Here is a 20192-nt window from a genome sequence, read left to right on the forward strand (position 1 = left end):
CTGCCGTCTTAAGGGCTGTTCCATTATTTTATTAGCTGAAGGTTGCTACAGTGCCCTCTACAAACATTGGCACCCCTGGTAAACATGAGCAAAATGGATTGTAAAAACATTCTTTATTGATTATCCTTTACATCTTTCGTTCAAAAAATTAACAAAAAAAAATGGAATATACCTTTATGTGAAGTACAAGGATTGAAAGAAAAAATCTAAATCTTATATTTTTCTCAAATTTATGTGTGCCACAATTGTTGGAACCCTACAAATTCCTATGACTGAAATCTAACTAAAGTATATTCCCATTAAAATTTTACATGTAGAAGCACTTAAATGGTCAGACATGACTTCCTGTTTCACTGGAGTATAAATATGAGGTGACACATGGGCAAAATTCGTTTAGTCATCCATCACTATGACAAAAACCAGAGAAATGGCTACAAGAAAATGGTTAAACAGCTGAAAATGCCCTTTGCCTTTATCAGCACAATAACTAAGAAGTTTAAAACAAAAGGATTTGTTAAGAATCTGCTAGGAAGAGGACATATGTTTATATTGATGCTATGCACAGTGAGGAGGAATCTGAATCAACCCAAAAATAGTTCACTGACCACAAAGTCAAAGTAGTTCTCACGGCCATCTCAGTCCCCTGACCTAAACCTTACAGAAAACATGTGGGTGAGTTGAAGAGGAGAGTCCATAAGCTTGGACCGTAGAATCTAAAGGTTCTAATAATGGTGGACAAAGCTGTTCAGAAGCCATAGCAGTAACCTACTTTAAAATGCTTAATATTTCTAATATTTCAAAACTGTAACATATGAGTTGCTGGTCTGTAGGCTGCAAACTTCTCCATCTCTCATACTTGACTGCTGATACAACTTCACTACTTTACTTAGCTTGCTGGCTAGTTGGCATGTGCTACATGGCTAACACCAACAAAAACAAAGGCACTACACCACATTCTACATCAAGTTTATAGTAAGACAAAGCAATCATCCATAAATTTTATGTACATTAGGTTCGAACTTTTCAAAAAACATTTTGCTTTGCAAATTTTGCATGCACTGAGGCTAATCTGCCAGGGGCATATATTATGGGAATAGCAATTTACTTGTAAAGTTACAGTGCCAGAGAAATTATCTTGCTGTTTATTTCTTTGGTGTTGTGTGGATTAAACATCAGTGATGAATTGGTAGAACCTGAATTGGTAGAATTGGTCAACCTAAAAAAAAAACAATTGATACAGAACTGTAAAAATGGCAAAATAGAGGCTAATTATACAGACACACTAGGCGTTGTGCAATTGTGCTGAACTTGACACTCAGTGAAGCAGAGCTTGCCACCTGGAACATGCTTTAAGGTCCTCCATCTGTAATCCAGTCCAAGAAGCATGCATTGTGAGTTACTACCTTCTCATGGCTTGGACCACTTGCACATGTGCAACTGTGCAGACATGTGGTCTAATTTGAACTTTAAAGATAGGACCCTTATAAACCACATTAAGAACACTGTTTGTACTGAGAGGGTGTGGTCAGCTAATTATCCTAATTATTAAAAGAATGGTGCATACACAAGGCAGCAAATATGCACCTGAAGTCCTTCTGCTACAAAAAGTATTCACACCGGGGCTTACTGACTAGCATTCCAGCAAGGAAACACCTGCTCAACACATGCATGCTCTCCCATGACTTGTTATGTAGAGGTCCATCCTCCCTTTGCGAAAACAACAGCAGTGAGTTTCTTAATGCTGGATGCAGTGAAATACATATAATATCTTCAAATCCCTCAGAGCCCTGGATGTTTATTACTCATCAGCTTGATTCTGTACCCACTCTTCTTTGGATATAGAGGAATGCTTTAAAACATTGATCTGCTAGAAGATCCAAGGTTTCACAAGTTTCTAGTTTCACAGCTACTGCTGAGGCAGACACATTTTGTTATAAAATTAAACTAATAGTTCACAAGGCTTTTAGACCATTAGATCCCTTTTAAGCAAAACAGTGATGTCTGTGACAAAAACAAACCAGCATTTGATGAGAGAAGATTTCCCAAAGACAACCTTCCAATGAGCTTGTTGGTATGGAGAAGATTTCTTATAACTGCTTTAGAGTACTGGTCCTGGAGAAACCTGCCACCAGACATTTAGCTAGCTGCACAAAGCCCTGACCTCTACCCCATCGAACACCTTTGGGATGAACTAGAATGGAAATTGCAAGCCAGGCCCTATTTTCCATCATCACTGTCTTACCTCACAAATGCTCTTCAGGATGAATGGACAAACATTGCCACAGAAACACTCCAAAATCTTGTAGAAAGCTTCCCAGAGGAGTGGAAGCTGCAAAGGGGGACCAACTCTATTTTAATGCCTATGGATTTAGAATGGGATGTCATAAAAGCTCCTGTACGTGTAATGTGTAGGTGTCCCAATACTTTTGTCCACATAGTGTAAGTGGGAGCAGCATGTTAGACACAGATTGGAATTTAACTCTGCAGGAAAGCAGATCTCCTGGAGGAGCGTTCGTGACTGCTGCTTTGGAGACCTTTTGACTCCAAGATGCTAATTTGATTCTGGAAATTGTAAAGGCCAATCTTCTGTATTTCAAGACAATATGCGAGGCATAGATACAAAAACAAAATAAAAAAAATCCCTTTTACCAAAAGCGTACCAAGTCCTACAACAGTGTAAAGATGTTATCTAATTCCATCAGTACACCAGTGCAATGTAATCTCTTTATTTTTGTGCCATGCAAAATGTAACAAACCAGTTCAAAATGATAAAGGTACAGTATTTCTCAATGTGGATGTGGATGTTACACTGGTTTACCAGAGACTGGAATAAGACATTTCACAATTGCTGTGCTTGAAAAGTAAGTGAAGCTAAAGAGTGTCAGTATCATTTAAAGTGATTTAAAAAGTCTGCCAAACTTCATACTTCTATTAGATGCCAATGTAATTCTCTTTGTATTGATTACTCTGTCAGCATTTTGGTGAATGAATGCCTCCCCTGAGCAGAATTATGGAAAAATGAGCATCAACAAACTCATATTCACTTAGTACCTGCCTTCAGAATGAGTTACATATTTAACTTATAGTAAACGCAAAAGAAATGGGAATCTTTGAGTAACTTAGACAAAGTATATGAAAAAAAACAGCTGATGTAAGCCATTACTGTACCCTTGCAATTATTCTCCAAAGAATCTCCCATTTTGTCATCATTGACTGGTCTGATCTGGTGGCTGAAAGGGTAATGCCATATGTTTTCTATTGTTGTCATGTTCAGCAAATCGTTGAGTAACTGCTCTTTCCCAGTGCACTGTTTTTCTAAAAGAAATCACTACTATCAGGAAAGAATGTGTAGAATTTATATACAGTACTGTGCAAAAGTCCTTCCTTCATTTAATCTTCAGTCAAAATGGCCACCATGTACAAAATATTCACAGCATCAGAAAAAAAGCAGAAAACATATATTTAACAGATAATTACACCGTAGTCTTAACAACTACAATATAATATCAAATTCTTTTCACCCTTTGCCTTCATTACATCTTCCATTCCCTTCAGGAGATTTGTTTTCAGTTTTTTAAAGAAGTCTCCAAGGATATTTTTCTTCACCTCCAAAGTTAGACTTGTTGCATTTTCTGCTTCCCATGATTCAAGTAATCCCAAACACTTTCAATAATGTAGCCAGTCAACTGTTTTGAGAATACCAGCAGCTTCACTGTTTGATCTGCAAATTTTCTTTTTTGTCTAGTTCCTTTTCTGAGAAATGACTTCTTGACGGGTACACATGCTTTCAGACCCATAGTGCTGATTTGTCTTTTCACTGTTGAAGGATGGACACCTGTGGATTTTTACAGATCTGAAGCAAGAGCGGAGCTTGATTTTTTCCTATGCCTCAAGATGAAAGCTTTAAGTACTGTTTATCTTTTCACTCATTTTCCTTTCACTTTCCTTATGCAAGAGGATTATCTCATATCTAATCTCCTTGGGCAGCTCTCTGTATCTTTTAAAACTTCTGTTCCATGTATTGGATTCAGTATAAAAGAACTTCAACAAATTGGACGGTACTGATTTCCCCTACCACTTAAAATTCATTAAGTTAAATGACTGCACGCAAATGTAAGCCTTCCAGTAAAATGACATGGCAAATCACAATGTTTCAAAGTATTTTATAGCAATATAATTTGAAACATGATTGTAAACTCTAAGATCAATTTTTTTTTTGACAGACAATCTGATCAGCTAAGGCAGCATAGTCATTTGGGATGTATATATCAAACACTACCTTAAAATCTCAAGGCATTACACTTGAAGTGAAAACCAAACTACTTCATCACTACTACATCATTCCTAACTTAATTTTTTAGGTAATACTGAGAAACAAATGTGGCAGGCAAATGCAGCCTGGATTTTCAGTGTGAGGATCAACATGTAGGCTATTTTTAAACATAGCAGCTTTGTTAAGCCTGATTTGCCCACCACTTCTTAAAAATACAGTACTTAAAAAAAGCTCACACATTCACAAAAAGTACATAAAATAACCTCCTGCTATTTGGTTTTATGGCACTAGTGGTGTTACTGTGCATAACCTCTGAGTCAGTTCACAGTATTTATTTTCTTAAATCATTTTGTAGGATCCATAAAGATACTTGTGTATTTACAGTAGTGGTGTTAGTGCTTGTCTGATTCAGTAGAAATGTGCTCTGTGAGCCTCGTGTTGATGCTGGGCAGTGCTTCATTACTGCCTTATCCTCTCCTGCCTGTAAAAGAAACACAGTCTTTCTTAAAATCATACCTTAGACAATCATGCTACAGGCTACCAAGTGCTTTGACACAAATTGTTTCCAAAAAAAAAATCTAGACAGTTTAAACACATTTAAATTGTTCTAATAGGGGAATTCAACATTTTTTAAAAGTTTCTGCTTAATTAAATTGTTGATGATATAAACAAATTAATTCAGAATGGTCTGATGTGAAATGTACCACTCTACATTTTCACAGCAGAGGTGATGGGAACCAGACATTCAAAGTGTTTAATGCCTCTGAAAGCTCCCTCACAGATATGGCTGAGAATACGTTGCCTGATGATTGAGACATTGCTGTACAATAGATTTGAGACATGGTTTTGGCATAAAATGTATTTTCTTTTAAACACAGACAGGGTACCAAAAGTACATTTACCATTATTTTACCATTAGCAATTTAACCTACACTATAGGGCCAAAAGTATGTGGACAACCCTGCTAATTATGGAGTTCAGGTGTTTCAGCCACAACCACTCCTAACAGGTGTATAAAATCAAGCACATAGCCATGCAATCTCCACAAACACTGGCAGTAGAATAGATCATACTGAAGAGCTCAGTGACTTTAAACATGGTCCTGTCATAGGTTGCCACCGTTGCCACAAATGCTCAAACACGTAGCACAAATAAAAATCACCTGTCCTCTGTTGCATCAATCACTACAGAGTTTCAGACTGCCTCTGGAAGCAACATCAGCACAAGAACTGTGCATCATGAGTTTCATGAAATGGGTTTCCATGGAAGGCCCTTTCCTGTTTCAGCCCCTGTACACAGAGCAAGATCCCTAAGGACATGGTTCAAAGAGTTTGGTGTGGATTCCCACAGAAACACTCCAAAATCTTGTGGAAAGCCTTCCTAGAAAAGTGGAGATTGCTGTGGCTGCAAAAGGGGGCCAACTCCAATTAATACCAACTGTTTTGAAATAGGATGTCCAAAAGGATGCACGTGGTCAGCAAAAATTCTCAAATAGGTTGTGGCATTCAAGCAAAGATTGATTGATATTAACCAAAATCAAAGTGTGACAAGAAAACATTCCCCACACCATTTCACCACCACCACCAGCTTGTGACTGTTGACACAAAGCAGGTTGGGGCAATGGATTCATGCTTTCTGACATGCTTTCTGACCCTACCATCTGTGTGCCTCAGCAGTCTTCAACTGTCTGGTTTTGGTGAGCCTGTGCCCACTGCAGCCTCAGCTTTCTGTTCTTGGCTGACAGAAGTGGAACTCAGTGTGGGCTTTTGCTGTTGTAGCCCATCTGCCTCAAGGTTAGACGTGTTGTGCATTTTGAGGTGCTTTCTTTTCTTTCTATCACAGTTGTACAGAGTGTGGGCCACAGTCAAAATCACTGAGATCATTTTTCCCTATTCTGATTATTACTACTACTACTATTAATATTAGTAGTATAATAATTTTGTAGATAGTTTGACCAGAGGAGGATGGGTCCCCCCTTGTGAGCCTTGGTTCCTCCCAAGGTTTCTTCCCCAGCTCTGAGGGAGTTTTTCCTTGCCACTGTTGCCACTGGCTTGCTCACCTGGAGGATTTACATTTCATGTTAAAAGTTTGTCCTTAATGGATTTCTGTGAAGCTGCTTTGTGACAACATCAGTTGTAAAAAGTGCTATACAAATAAATTTGACTTGACTTGACTTGATGGTTGATGTGAACCTTACTTGAAGCTGCTTGCCCGTATATGCATGAAGGTATACAGGTGTTCCTAATAAAGTGCTTGGTGAATATATAAAATATAAAAGATAAAAAGATACATGTAGAATCACTGGTCATTTTGGGTGGTAAATAACAATGATTTAAGCTTGATTTGATTTGTAGATGTTAGAACACTGGCTCCAATCACCACAACTGTAAAGAATATCTGAGTCAGTAAGAATATGCAACCCTATATCATAATAAATCACTCATTTTGTTTTGCGATAGTGTGTCACGGCAACTTACTTACCATTACTATTAAAACAGAGCCACTGTCGCAAAGTCACCTGGAAAAAAAAAAAAGAATAAGGATGTTTATAATTAATTTAGGTTATCATAATGTGTGGCTTGATTAATGGTAACACTTGATCCTTTTTTACCTAACACTGACATAACAGTTCCATAAACATGTCATGGCAGATGTCATATGCTGTCATGGCAGTTGCTGTTCAGTAATATAACAGGGTCATGTTACCATAAAATTAAAATGTTTCATGTCATGACAGCTTATGTCACACTATTTTTACTCTAGTTAGCTATCATGATATTAAACAATAGTAACAGGACACTGCTGTATTGTTGCTGTATGTTACTGGAACATTTAATGACAAAACATGGCAGCATATGATGTCTTCCATGACATCTTATGTCAATGTTATGTAGCAGGGTTCAAGTAATGTGTTACCTGATTAATATACAAGTTTTTATCCATATTCTGGCAGGGCAAAGTAAGCTTTTAAAAAGCTTACCTTTTAGAAAGACTTTAGCATACAGTCATATGCAAATGTTTGGGCAGTCCTGGTCAAATTACATGAACATATGTACACATACTCTACATATTTGAATGCACACTTATCGTTAATGTACTGAATTTAACATGGAAAAAAGCAAACCTCAAATGTGTCCAGTGGAAAGGTTATGGCACATTGTATACTTCACATTTTCATGCAAATAAACAGAACTTGTGCACTAAAATTATCAGGAAAAAAGTGATAGTTGAGTTTGTTCTCTGTAAAATATGTGTTTACTTATTATCACTTATAATCAACATGTCATTTGACTAGGGATATTCATATGTTTGCCTATGACTATATATTAAAACATCTGAATCTCATTTCAATGCTTTGAGATAAATTGCATTAGTTGCACAAGAGCAAGTTCAAATGATTGGCATGTTACCAGGTAACAGCTTGAAGGACCAGCTTTGTAAATTGTTCCAGTTTGTGAACTATACTAGTGAGTGGTATCGTATTATGATTAACTGAGCTCTTGGAGGCCCCCAGAAAGATTTTGCCACACAGATAATAGGAAGCTATTCCAATTGTTGAAAATTCACCTGCAGTCTACCAGGTACAGCTTCCTAATTCCACCCCTCTCATTGATTGAAAGAGGCCTAAGGCAATCTCCAACAATTCTGCATCAACATCTTAGGGCCTACAGGCATCTTTCATCACAATCAGTGTCAACAAGCAGTTTCCATCAGAAAGACACTGCACAAAACACACCAGGCGGGAGGACAAGGTGGAAGAGGCATCTTCCTTCTAAAAAGGTTTACCTCTGCAGGTCTGCAAAATTTGCACCATAGAACAAGTTTCATGCAGCAATCTGCAATACTGATGTGTAGAGAGATGTGTAAGCTGTTTGTATAAAATCTTAATCTTAATTAACATCATAACATCAAGCATTATGATGCTTACATCATAAGCATTTGAGTATTCACTACACCAACTTGCTCTTAGGTGAACAGGTTTTCTTCTGAACATACAGTACTGAGTAGAAGTCAGAGACCACTTTCATTTATTTAATATAGGCAAAAATGGCTAATAAGCACAGGTTATTTTCAGGAGTTCTTTTTGAAGAGATTAGATATAAAATAATACACTTGCATAAGGAAGGGAAATGTCAAAAGATGATTAGTGAAAACACAGACCTGAAGTTGAAAAAAAATATGTCAACTGTCATCATAAGATAAAGATGAAAGCTTTAAATACTGTTTAAGAGAGACAAGAAAATCAAGCTCCACTCTTGCTTCAGATCTGAAAAAATCCATCTCTGTCCGTCCTTCCACTGTGAGAAGAAAACTTAACACTATGGATGTGAAAAGATGTGTAGCTGTCAAGAAGAGGAAAAACATCCATGCAGACTTCCCTGAAAGCAAGTCTCTTAAAAAGACTGAAAGATGTATTAAAGGTAAACACGGACACACTAAATCATATAGTTGTTGAGGCTTCTGTGCATTCTCTCTTACTTTTTCCTGATGCTGAAAAACGATTGCACTTCATGGCCATTTTAACTGGAAATTAAATAAATGAAGGGTGGTGTCTGTTTTGCAGTACTGTGAGTATATTTGTGAATACGTATGTGTGAATATAAGCGTGTAAGTGTATATTCACCATGTAGACTTTCTCCTGCTGCTGTTTGCTCCTCCATTCTCAACTCCTTCTCCAGCTGCTGCTCTAATGTGTTCTCGTAGCCTTCTTCACTTGTCATCCTGCTGGACCAACCAGTAAAGTAAAAGTATATGTTAAATAGAAAAAAAGACAATTGCATTATTTTGACTTTTTGTCTCACATTTATTTTAAACATGAGTAATTAAGGAAATTGGTTGATAACAAATTCAAAAATTAGATCCTCCCAACCCCCTATTTGCCCCTATTTGAATCTGGATAGTTTCTTTGCATTTTAGTGGACCAGATACATGTGTTTACTTTACTGTTTATAACTGACTCAGAACATGTTCTTCCTTACCCTTTCCACAATTCCGATTGTAAAATGATGGAATTATGTTTTTTGTTTGATGATGACACCTACTGTTGACAACGTGTTACTGCAGCAGTTCTCCATTCCAGTCCTGGAGACAAAGTCGGCCTACTATACTTTTAACTGGTGTGATTCAGGTAAAGGAAGGATTGCTAATTACCTGATAAATCAGTGGTAGTGAAAAGAAAACAAAAAAAAATGCATGGGGCCTATAGGGCTGGGATTGAGAAGATCTCTTGATTAATTAATAAAGGTGAAAAGCTAATCAGCCTTCCCTGTCAACAGCTATCCATTTCTGGAATAGAGCACTGTTTAAATACTAGTCTTAAGGCTACCTCTGGCCACTAGAAACAGACAAAATACCACAAAAATTTGGTGCATGTTAAAAAAGAATTTAAATATGTGAATGCAGTAAGTCTAAAAGAAGACAGGACTTGGGTCCAAGACTATGGAGTCAAAACCAAGTCTAAAGGGGGCCAAGAGTCCAAATGAGAGAGAAAATAAAGCTTGAGAAGTCTAATCTTTAACTGTAGCTAATCCAAATTGATCTTTTGAAATTGTTTGGTGGCGAGTTATATCCCTACAGATTTACTCAAATTCTAGAACTGTCTTTCATTTTTTTAAACTTTTATTTTTCTAGAATGTTTAACCCAAACTGTATCATTACATATTTAATTATATAATTATGTCTTGAATTACATTTGCATTCAATGTACATTCTGTATTGAAAGAAAATACAAATAAATGTTCTTTTTTAAATAGCATACACTGACTTCAAGACAAGCCCAAGAAAATAAAGGAATGTCTTGAGACCAGACTCGATTACTACAGCATTAGCTGCTACCCAAGTGTTTTTTCCTATTCTAGGACTGTGCTGCTACGAGTGATTTCTCTCAGATGTTGAGACAATCTAGAACCAGGCTAGTAGGATTATGGTTACCATGCTTTGGAGTGGCCGAGTTGTGCAGACAGGCTTTCTGCAGCGGCAGATGTGAAGTCATCAAACTTTGAGCATTCAGTTTCTGTATCAACATTACTGTCACTCTCGCTGCCCGCCTCTAGAAAAGATATGGTGCAAATAAAAACACAACCTTATGCTATGAGTTCAGAAATGTTTACCTACACATTTTATGTTCTCTCCCTTTAAAGCTTTCAAACTTTACTGGGCTAAGTGGACAGCGAGATTACACCTCAATAGAAATAAACAGAATGGTGCCTTGTCAGCCAACAGAGGGCAGTGTTTCAGACCGTTACCCTGTATATCATTAAAGCCTCCCTCAGAACGTGCTTGTTTACCAACAGAGAGCTTCGTATTTTACGTCTCGCTACGTATTGTATGTCTTGCAGCTCCCAGAACAACCTACTAGCTTCAAGTATTCCTGAGTTTTAAAGTTTCAATGAGCAGTTTACCTGAGTGGAGCTCTTTAACCAGTGAAGACATTGTACTGGTTATGGAGTCTGCAGCCACGAGCAGGTCATTTCTTAAGTTGCGTCTGGAGCCTATAGCACAATGAAGAGCAAGAATTGAAGTTTATTAAAGTTGTGTCTTGCTGATGTGGCAGCAAATTGTCAACACTATGATGGAGGGGATGGCAAATGCACTATTTTCTTGTTATTTATTCATTTATTTCATTATCAGAAACATTTTATACCATGGAACACGAAATCCTGTAACAGTGGAAAAGAAATAAGCCTATGAACATTTCTATGTTATACCAAAATATAAACTTTTTTTTTGCAGAACAGTGTTTAAAACTAAGGATGCACAATGATATCGAAATCATATCAGCAAAAATTCATGATGTATTTATTGTACTCCAAAAGAAGAGAACATTTAGGTGACACCGGGCTACTGCACTAAATGTTTATTTATTTTACTTCATTTGTAACCCTATAGAAATAAATGTTACACTTGTAATGCTAATCCAGGTAGACCCAAATACCACAGTTTTTGTTTCTGCATTGGCAGAAACATACATGAAAAATATCAGATATTGGCATTGGCCTACAATTTCCATATCAGCTCACACCTATATAAAATTATTCTGATGTGCCATGTTTCAAATATTTAATACAAAAACTAGGAAGTGAAAGACACTTTAGAAGTGTGTAAGAATGATAAACAGAGCTGAATAAGGTTCTAAAATAACTGAGAAAGCGGCATAGCTCTGAGAAAGACATCAGAATGCTTTATTTCAAAAGTAATGATCAAATCTTGAGGCAGACAACTTAGAACCAATAAATAATGGTACATATATAACAACAGAATGATTTATCATTGAATAACTTCATGATGCCCCAAAATACTTTAAAATATTAAACAAAACTTCTGAAAATACCTTTTTTTATTAAAAAGGTTAAAAAACAACTAAAAAAAATCTAAATCCAAACTCTGGGATAGTAGTATACAGACAACTTCATCATTAAACAACAATAAGCTTGCTTTTTCGGCTTCTATGCCACAAGCCCAGCACTATGCATCTTGGTCAAAAAAAGTTTTTACAAATTAAAGAAGAAGAGAGAGAGAGAAAATAAAACAAACAAGACCTTCTACCATTGTGGTGTTGTGCTGATCATTGCAGCCCCCACAAAATCTTCACACAAAGCAACTGTGATATCAGGCTTACAGTACTCAAACTACAAATAAAGCATCAACATCAACTATGGGCAGGGGGGCTGATCTAGATCAATAGTGTATATAAGTGTAATATAAGTGTGAAAGCCGGTTTTGAAATTCTCCACTAAAAAGTCTTTTTAGTCCAGGTCTAGGCATTGTCTGGACAGTCTGCCCTTAAAGTTCTAGGGAAGAGATTGTGGTGTTGCCATAGTTACTCTGAGCAAAGGCCTGCTGCACGTCTCCTCCTAGGCCCATGAGCGAATCCTGAGGTATTTGACTGGGCGTAGTGTTACCAGATGTTGACTGGACAGGCATCGGAATGGAGCTGCTCACTGTGTGGCTTGGGGAAGAGCGAGGGGAGGATGCAGGGCCTTGAATCTGACACAGAAAGAAATGGAACATGTCACAAACAAGGGACAAAAAATACAACAAAACAAAATACAACAAAAAATTAATTAAAAGAATGCACATGCTCAGTCCTGATTAACAAGCCTAGCCTTGGTAAACTAGTAAAGCCCCTATGGCTGATTCAATCACAATCATCTAGGTAAGCATTCACTCACCAGTAATCTAATCAACGTTCCCATCTCAGTGATTATCTGATTACCATACTATTATGTGATCATACCATGATCACAAAATAGAATGTCTGCTGCTTGTGAAATGTGAAAGCATTCAGACTAATCAAGCCATAAAGATGCCTACACTTCATTGAGCAATCAAACAATTTAGCAATCCTGCTCTTTGAAATGACTGAAACCCGGTGAGGCTCTCAAAGCCAATGTGTTCTGCCTAACACAGATATGTGATCAGTTTAGGTTTGACAAATGACAAAAATAGCCCTGTTTAGAGCATGGTTCTGGTTCCTTTTATAATCACCATTATTTTTTTTTAATAATACCTAAGTGGCACACAGTTTTTCCCTTTTATCCAAATATCACACCACACCAGAGTCAAAATAGTAGTAAGTATGATGTATTAATATAAAAAGAAGCAATCACATCAGGCATTCACACATAGATGTGTTATTCCGAAGCGATTGATTTTGTTTCAGTAATTTTAAGGGGCTTATGCATTAAATTAAAGAATTATTAGCACCCATCAAGAAACTGGGCAAAAACAACCATATAAAATAAACAATACACATAATGATGCAAATGTTCCTCGAAGATGTTTGGAGATGTTTGCTTACCTTTATCTAACTGAAAAACATTTTTGCAAGACTGTTATTTTTAGGTTATTTTAAGAATGTTGTATCCTGCCTAAAACATATGTGGCAAAATTATTGGTACCCCTAAAGAATATTTAAAATAAAACACACTGGGTGGTATTTCTTTTAATTGCTCCTAGTCTCGTTGTTGTCTATGACCATTTTCTGGGGTAAAAATATGAAGTTACACACATGTAAAATACCTTTGTCATCCATCAAAAAGAGTAAAATCAAAGAGCTGTCAATTCAAATCAGACAGAAGGTTGTAGACATGCACAGATTAGGAAATATTTATAAAAATTAGTCATCAGTTGAAATTACCTTTAAGCACAATCAGGGTGATAATAAAAACAAAAGCTTGAAACATGCAGAACAGCTAAAAATTTGCCAGGAAGAGGATGCAGGAGCATACTGCAACCACTTACAATGAAGAGAATGGTAAGAGAGGCAAAGAGGAACCCACAATCACAGTTTCAGAACTGCAGAGTTTAGTTAAACCTTGGGTTTTTTACATTTCAAAATCCATTGTCAGATGCCACCTCAACAATCAAAAACTTTTTACGTAAGTTCAACAAAAGAGGCCTTTCCATAGAGCAAGCCATGAAATGCAGCACTTGAACTTTGCAAAATGTCATTGCTACTACAAATGGAATCATGCAATGTAGTCAGATGAGACAGCTTTTTGGTCATACCACCATTGTCATGTATGGCACAAAATAGGGGCTGTATACAATAATAAGCACTTGATACCCATTGTCAAATACGGTGGTGGATCATTTATGTTTTGGGGCTGTTTTGGGGCTGTTTTGCTGCTAGTGGTCCAGGGTCTCTTATGAAAAAAAGGGCATAATGAATTGCACTAAATACCGGGAGATTGTAGACCACAATCTCTCTGCTTCTGCCAGAAGGTTGAAACTTAGCCATGGGTGGACCTTTCAGCAAGGTCCACATGCAAAGTCCCAAGAATAATAAGAAACTGGAAAAGTTCTGCATGGAGGAGTGGTCCAAGATCTCTCAGCAAGTGTTCACAAACCTTGTTAAGCTACAGAAAGTATTACAGAAAGTGGCTCAGTGTTGTTATTCTCACCAGGGGAAGCTTCACCAAATATTAGTAATGGAGGTGCCAATATTGTTGAAATCCATGTTTTAATAAAGTCTTAATATAAAGATTTTTGTTTCTAAAACACCTCTGGGTAAACACCTTACCCAACTACTTAAGTCCAAAGTAATACTTATTGCTTGTGTGGTTTATTTAATATATTCATTTTTACAATAATATTATGCAAAATTAAAAACTATATTGATATTTCATTTTCATGAGGGGTGCCAATAATTCTATTTGACTGTATATGTTTTCATACTCAATGCAGGTGTCATAAATGTACTGCTTGCTTCAGCTCTTGTTCCTCTAAACAAAATTATTAGACTTAAAATCACTATTGTGGTCTTTTAGTGGATCTGAAACAGTGGTCACCAACCCTGGTCCTGGAGAGCCACATTCCTGCCAAGGGTAGTTGCAACCACAATCTGCCCCATTCAGTCCTTGATTGGCTGAATAAGATGCATTAGCCTTAGGTAAGGGGCTGCTGCATTATTTGCCGCATTCAAATGCTTATTAGTAGGTTGTATATACCAGATGGTTAACTAATAAATACAACTTCACTCCATTTGGGTGTTTGCTGAAAGATATGCTATGGAAAAATTAAACAGGCAGGCCTGAAGAATACTTGTCCCGTCTTTATTTGCTATATTAAAAACCATTTAAATCACACAGAAGTGAATCAGATGTATATTTTTCACATTTACTGACATGTTTACCGTTTTTTGGTGGAAAAGGTGAAAGGCTGCGTTATACGTCAGATCTGGTAAACTAAATCTATAATTCAAATGTAGAATTCTAAATGTATCATTGAGAATCCTGAATTTTCAACTTGTAAAAACAACTTTTTTTTTGGCTGAATGCAATTTACATGTTGGAAAATTGATATTTCCTAGTTTTCGTCACCACTTGAACACAGTAGTAGATGCAAGTTGGAACTAAACTCTGCAGGAAATTCTCCAGGGTGAGGATTGGTGAACACTTTTGGTATTCGTGGGGCATTTTACAAAGGAAAGCACAGTGTATTCTAATTCCCATTTTTATCTACAGAGGATGGAACTATTGCTTTAAGTGTCAAGAGATACAACTTCATTCACTGCATGCCACTGTAAAAAGAGTAAAACTTCCAAAGGAAAAACATAGTTCACTTTAAAAGTATCTGCTTTCGAATCTTTTGAGACTCAGACTAGCTCTCTCCATTAAGGACAGAGAGAGGACTTGTGTTGAGGAGAAGCCAAAACAGATATTTAGGTTATGTTAGGTTATGTCCTAGAGTAGGCTTATTTTAGCACTGTTCGTCAAGATATAGTTGCTGGATTGAAAAAAGTTTGTGAAGTTCCTGGCATCGTGACTTAAAAGCTTAAAGCTTTTTTGAAGCAGTTAGTGGCTAGTAAAGAGATATGTTTAGCACATTGTTTCACTCAGGTCTGTCAACAATCGCGAGCCCACACACGTCATGCAAAAACAATTGTTCGTGGTTGGTCGTCAGTTTACATGTCAGTGAAATGATATCTTCCAGTCAAAGTAGGCAGGTCTTGGTCACAGTGAGCAACAAATCCTACAGGACTTAGTAATCCTCTGAAACAAGCATGATGTGGCCCCTCCTGAAGCCATGGTCACACAAATGAAAGATGATAATTGCTAAAATGACAACGCTGTGTCACTGTGAGGATCTCATCTGTTGTCTACCTTTAACAGTAGCATGAGCTGCTCCAGCTGCACCATGAGTCCTCTTCGACTCTCCTGAAGAGCAGACATCCTCTGTTCTAACTCCTCTTTCCTCTGTCTAGTTAAATAAATAGTGAGAGACGAAGAAAAGAGAAGGTTTGAAATAGCTTTCCATACTTTCCATCACTCATTACAGATTACAGATCACACTTCTCAGATCCACAAAGTCTGATTCTATTGTGCCATCAAATCACATTTAAGTGGACAACTTTTAGTAAGAAAAGCATTGAAAACCTGGGGTGTGAAAAGAGGAGAAAAAGGGTACACGCATTCTTAAAAATTGAGCTTGCATCAAGAGCTACAGACAAGTAAAAAAATGAAAGGAAAACCTGAATAAACGAGTGGAGAGAATCATAATAAATGATTAAAGTGATATCTGCATTTAGATGTATGGAAAGGACATCAGTAAATAGGGCTGGAAATGGTGGTTGAAAGTGCACATTCAATGACAGTGACGTTCATGTATTAGTGTGATATGTAAGGAAAAACAGAAGAGAAACAGAATCCTCATGCTTCACTCTCTTCTCAACAAATGGGTGTATGTATGTGTGCCATACACCAAGAAAACAGTACAGGCCTGAATGCTTGATCCCTACAGGGGGAAGGTCCGGCAGCCCTGTTATGCTGTGGGGGGCATATTTCTGGTGTGGTTTGTTTCCGTTTTGCCCCTTTGTAGCAAATCAATACCAAGTTATCCTTTATCCTAAGAAGAAACATTTCTATCCTAATGGGAGTGGTCTCTCCCAGGATAACAGTGTCCCCATCCACAGGACATGAGGTGTAACTGAATGATTTGATGAGTATGAAAATTATATAAATCATAAACTATGGCCTTTGCAGTCACCAGATCTCAACCCAACTGAACACCTATGGGAGATGTTGGACCCATATATTAGATAGCGCTCTTCACCACTATCATCAAAACACCAACTGAGGCAATATCTTGTCAGTAACAACTGCAATCAAATGTTTGCGATAATTTGCAATGAGTCTTTTACAGAGCAGAATTCATGGTTTCATCAGTTATGACAAGTTGTCCAGGTCCTGCAGAAGCAAAGCAGCCCCAGACCATCACACAACCACCACCATGTTTGACTGTTGGTATGATGTCTTACAGTGGAAGGCAGTGTTAGCTTTACGCTTTTAACAGGACCCACACACACACACCTCGTCTAAGCTGCTTATCCTTCTGGGTCGCAGGGGAGCCGGAGCCTATCCCAGTGGTCAATGGGCGGAAGTCAGCAAACACCCTTGAAAGGTCACCAGTCCATCGCAAGGCATACAGACTGTAACAAGACCCATGTCTCTCAAAAAGCTTGGCCTTTGGCTCATCAGTTCACAGAATTTTATCCCAAAAGTCTTGGGACTCATCTAGATGTTTTTTGGCAAATGCGAGACAAGCCTTTGTGTCTTTTTTGGTCAGCAGTGGTTTGCGCCTTGCAACTGGATGCCATTTTTGCCCCGGTGACTTTCTTATTGAAGAATTGTGTATATTAACCTTAACTGAGGCAAATGGGGCCTGCAGTTCTTAAGATATTGTGACCTCCTGGAAGAGTCGTCAATAAGCTCTTAGTGAAATTTTAGTAGGCTGGTCACTCCTGGGAAGGTTCAACACTGTTCCAAGTTTTCTCCACTTGTGAATAATGGCTCTCACTGTGGTTTGCTGGAGTCCCAGAACCTTAGCAATGGCTTTGTAAGCCTTTCATTTACATTTACAGCATTTAGCAGACGCTCTTATCCAGAGTGCTTTGTCTATCCAGAGAAAGTATCTTTGCTAGTTACCAATAGGTTAGAAAGAAAGCCAGTCCTGAGCTCAGATACTGCTAGAATCAGAAAGTCATTATTGACACCTAGAGAAAAAGGAACAGAATTAAACACAGAGCAGTGCAATACAATACAATACATAAGTGCAGTACAATACATTACAATCAATACTTAATTCAGTGCTCATTTAAGTGCTGTATAAAGAGATGTGTCTTCAGTCTGCGTTTGAAGACAGCGAGAGACTCTGCTGTACGGACAGCCAGTGGGAGTTCGTTCCACCACCTGGGTGCCAGCACAGAGAACAGTCTTGATGCTTGCCTTCCGCGCACCTTGAAGACTGGTAGATTTTAATGACTTTGTTTCGCATCTGTATTTTAATCTCTTTAGAACATGCCATCATGCGCTGGTTTTTGAGATCTTCTAGCCTGCTTCACATTGCCAAACATTCTATTTAAGATGTTTAAGATTCTATTTGAGATGTTTAGATTCAACAGGTCTGGCAGTAATCATGCCTGGTTATGGCTGGTGAAATTGATCACGATAGTCAATAGTCGACAGTCAGTGAATTTGGTTAATTAGTTGATTTAGTAGCTAAGGGGGCAATTACTTTTTCACATAGGGCCAGATAGGGCTGAAAAGCATTTTTCCTTCAATAAATAAAATCATCCTTTAAAAACAGCATTTTGTGCTTACTTAGCTTATCTCTGTCTAGTATTAAAAATAGTTTGATGATCTGAAACATTTAAGTGTGACAAGTCTAGAGCAGGGAATAACAATGTTATCCACAAAGGGCAGGAGCTCACCTCAAACAACTCACCACTTGTTTGAAGACTAAGACCAAGTGATTAAACAAGTAAAAACAAGTGTACCTCTGTTTGATTGGAATGAAAACCTGTGCAGCCACACCAGCACTTTGGTATAAGATTTTTTAAGCTTGAAAGACTACAGACCCTTTGCTTTGAGCTCTGTAGTCATGAAATCCTTTGAGAGACTGGTGCTCTCCCATCTGAAGAACATCACAGATCCTCTGCTAGACACCCCCGCAGTGAACATGAGACTCCATTTTATTCTCCAACAGCTTGAACACCCAGGAACGTGTGCAAGAATTCTGTTCTTGGACTTCAGCTAAGCCTTTAATACGATCATCCCAGGACAGCTACACAACAAACTACTCCAACTCAGCGTGCCAACCGCCACCTGCCAGTGGATCATCAACTTCCTCACTGGCAGAGAGCAGCAGGTGAAGTTGGGAAAGTTCACCTCAAACACCCAGATCATCAGTACGGGCGCTCCACAGGGTTGTGTACTCTCACCATTGCTCTTCTCACTGTACATGAACGACTGTACCTCCACAGACCCCTCAGTCAAAATCTTGAAGTATGCAGACAACACTACAGTCATTGGTCTCAACCCAAGATGGTGACGAGTCTGCTTACAGACGAGTAGTTGATCAGGTGGTCCTGTGGAGCAGCTACAACGACCTGGTGCTGAATACAGCGAAAAAAGTGGAGATGACAGTGGACTTCAGGAGTAGCCCTCCAACCCTGCCAGCACTCACCATCCTGGACAGAACTGTGGTGGCAGTAGAGTCCTGCAAGTTCCTGGGCACAACAATCACCAGGGACCTGAAGTGGGACAGCAACATCAGCTCCATCACCAAGAGAGCCCAGCAGACGATGTACTGCCTGTGTCAGCTGACGAAGTTCAACCTGCCCCAGGAGCTGATGGTGCGATTCTACACAGCCATCATAGAGTCTGTCATCACCACGTCCATCATAGTGTGGGGCAGCTCAGCCACCAAGCATGACCTCCACAGACTGCAGCGCATCATCAGGTCTGCAGAGAGGACAATTGGGTTTAAGTTGCCCACACTGTTCTGCCTCCAGAACCAGGAAGCACGCAGAGAAGATCTCCACTGACTCGTCCCACCCCGGACACCACCTGTTCCAGCTCCTTCCCTCAGGCCGGCGCTTCAGCCAGATGAGGATCAGAACATCCAGGCTACAAAGGAGCTTCTTCCCACAAGCCATCACTCTCTTGAACAGTTAAAATACTACATATTAAAATATTCCAGCTTCTAAACTGCACTTCTAAAATACTGGTATATAGTATCAAACTCAACTCCATCCTCTGAAACTACCATCTCAGACCAGTGTTTATTCTAGCATCTTACTTACCTGCCATATTACCCCACTTATCTGACTGTCACCTCATTGATCCCTTCCTTTGCCACTATACACCCTTTAACTGCTGCTGCACTCAGCACTTTAACTTTAGACCCATACTTTGCACAATGTAAAGGTTACAGGTATGACTGTGTGTGTGTGTGTGTGTGTGTATGAGTGAGTGATGGTAGGAATGCATGTTTTATTTTTTTGTATTGTATTTTATTTTATTGAATTTTATTTACTACATGTAAATGTCTGTCTGATACTGTGCACTGTGAGCTCCTGCAACCAAAACCAAATTCCTTGTATGTGTAAGCATACCTGGCCAATAAAGCTGATTCT

The 20192-nt window shown here is 38.3% G+C and overlaps 1 protein-coding gene across 10 annotated transcripts in view; it reads right to left on the reverse strand.

Moving 5' to 3' along the window:
* Window positions 1-2710: 2710 nt before the first annotated feature.
* The window catches only part of dtna (dystrobrevin, alpha), a 52113-nt gene continuing 34631 nt past the window's right edge, over window positions 2711-20192 (reverse strand). For 7 of the 10 annotated variants that reach the window (XM_036592219.1, XM_036592190.1, XM_036592235.1 and 4 more), the window contains 7 exons: window positions 15880-15976; window positions 12097-12259; window positions 10675-10764; window positions 10205-10322; window positions 8898-8998; window positions 6755-6791; window positions 2711-4754 (listed from right to left, as the gene is read on the reverse strand). In XM_036592219.1, coding sequence (XP_036448112.1) covers window positions 6763-6791; window positions 8898-8998; window positions 10205-10322; window positions 10675-10764; window positions 12097-12259; window positions 15880-15976 — 598 coding nt within the window. In that variant the 3' untranslated portion in view covers window positions 2711-4754; window positions 6755-6762. Of the gene's footprint in view, window positions 4755-5514; window positions 5563-6754; window positions 6792-8897; window positions 8999-10204; window positions 10323-10674; window positions 10765-12096; window positions 12260-15879; window positions 15977-17085; window positions 17205-20192 lie in introns of those variants that run through there. The other 3 variants (XM_036592205.1, XM_036592197.1, XR_005008485.1) reach the window with 3 other exon arrangements.

Source organism: Colossoma macropomum, unplaced genomic scaffold (assembly GCF_904425465.1).
Source record: "Colossoma macropomum unplaced genomic scaffold, Colossoma_macropomum, whole genome shotgun sequence".
Lineage (NCBI taxonomy): Eukaryota > Metazoa > Chordata > Actinopteri > Characiformes > Serrasalmidae > Colossoma > Colossoma macropomum.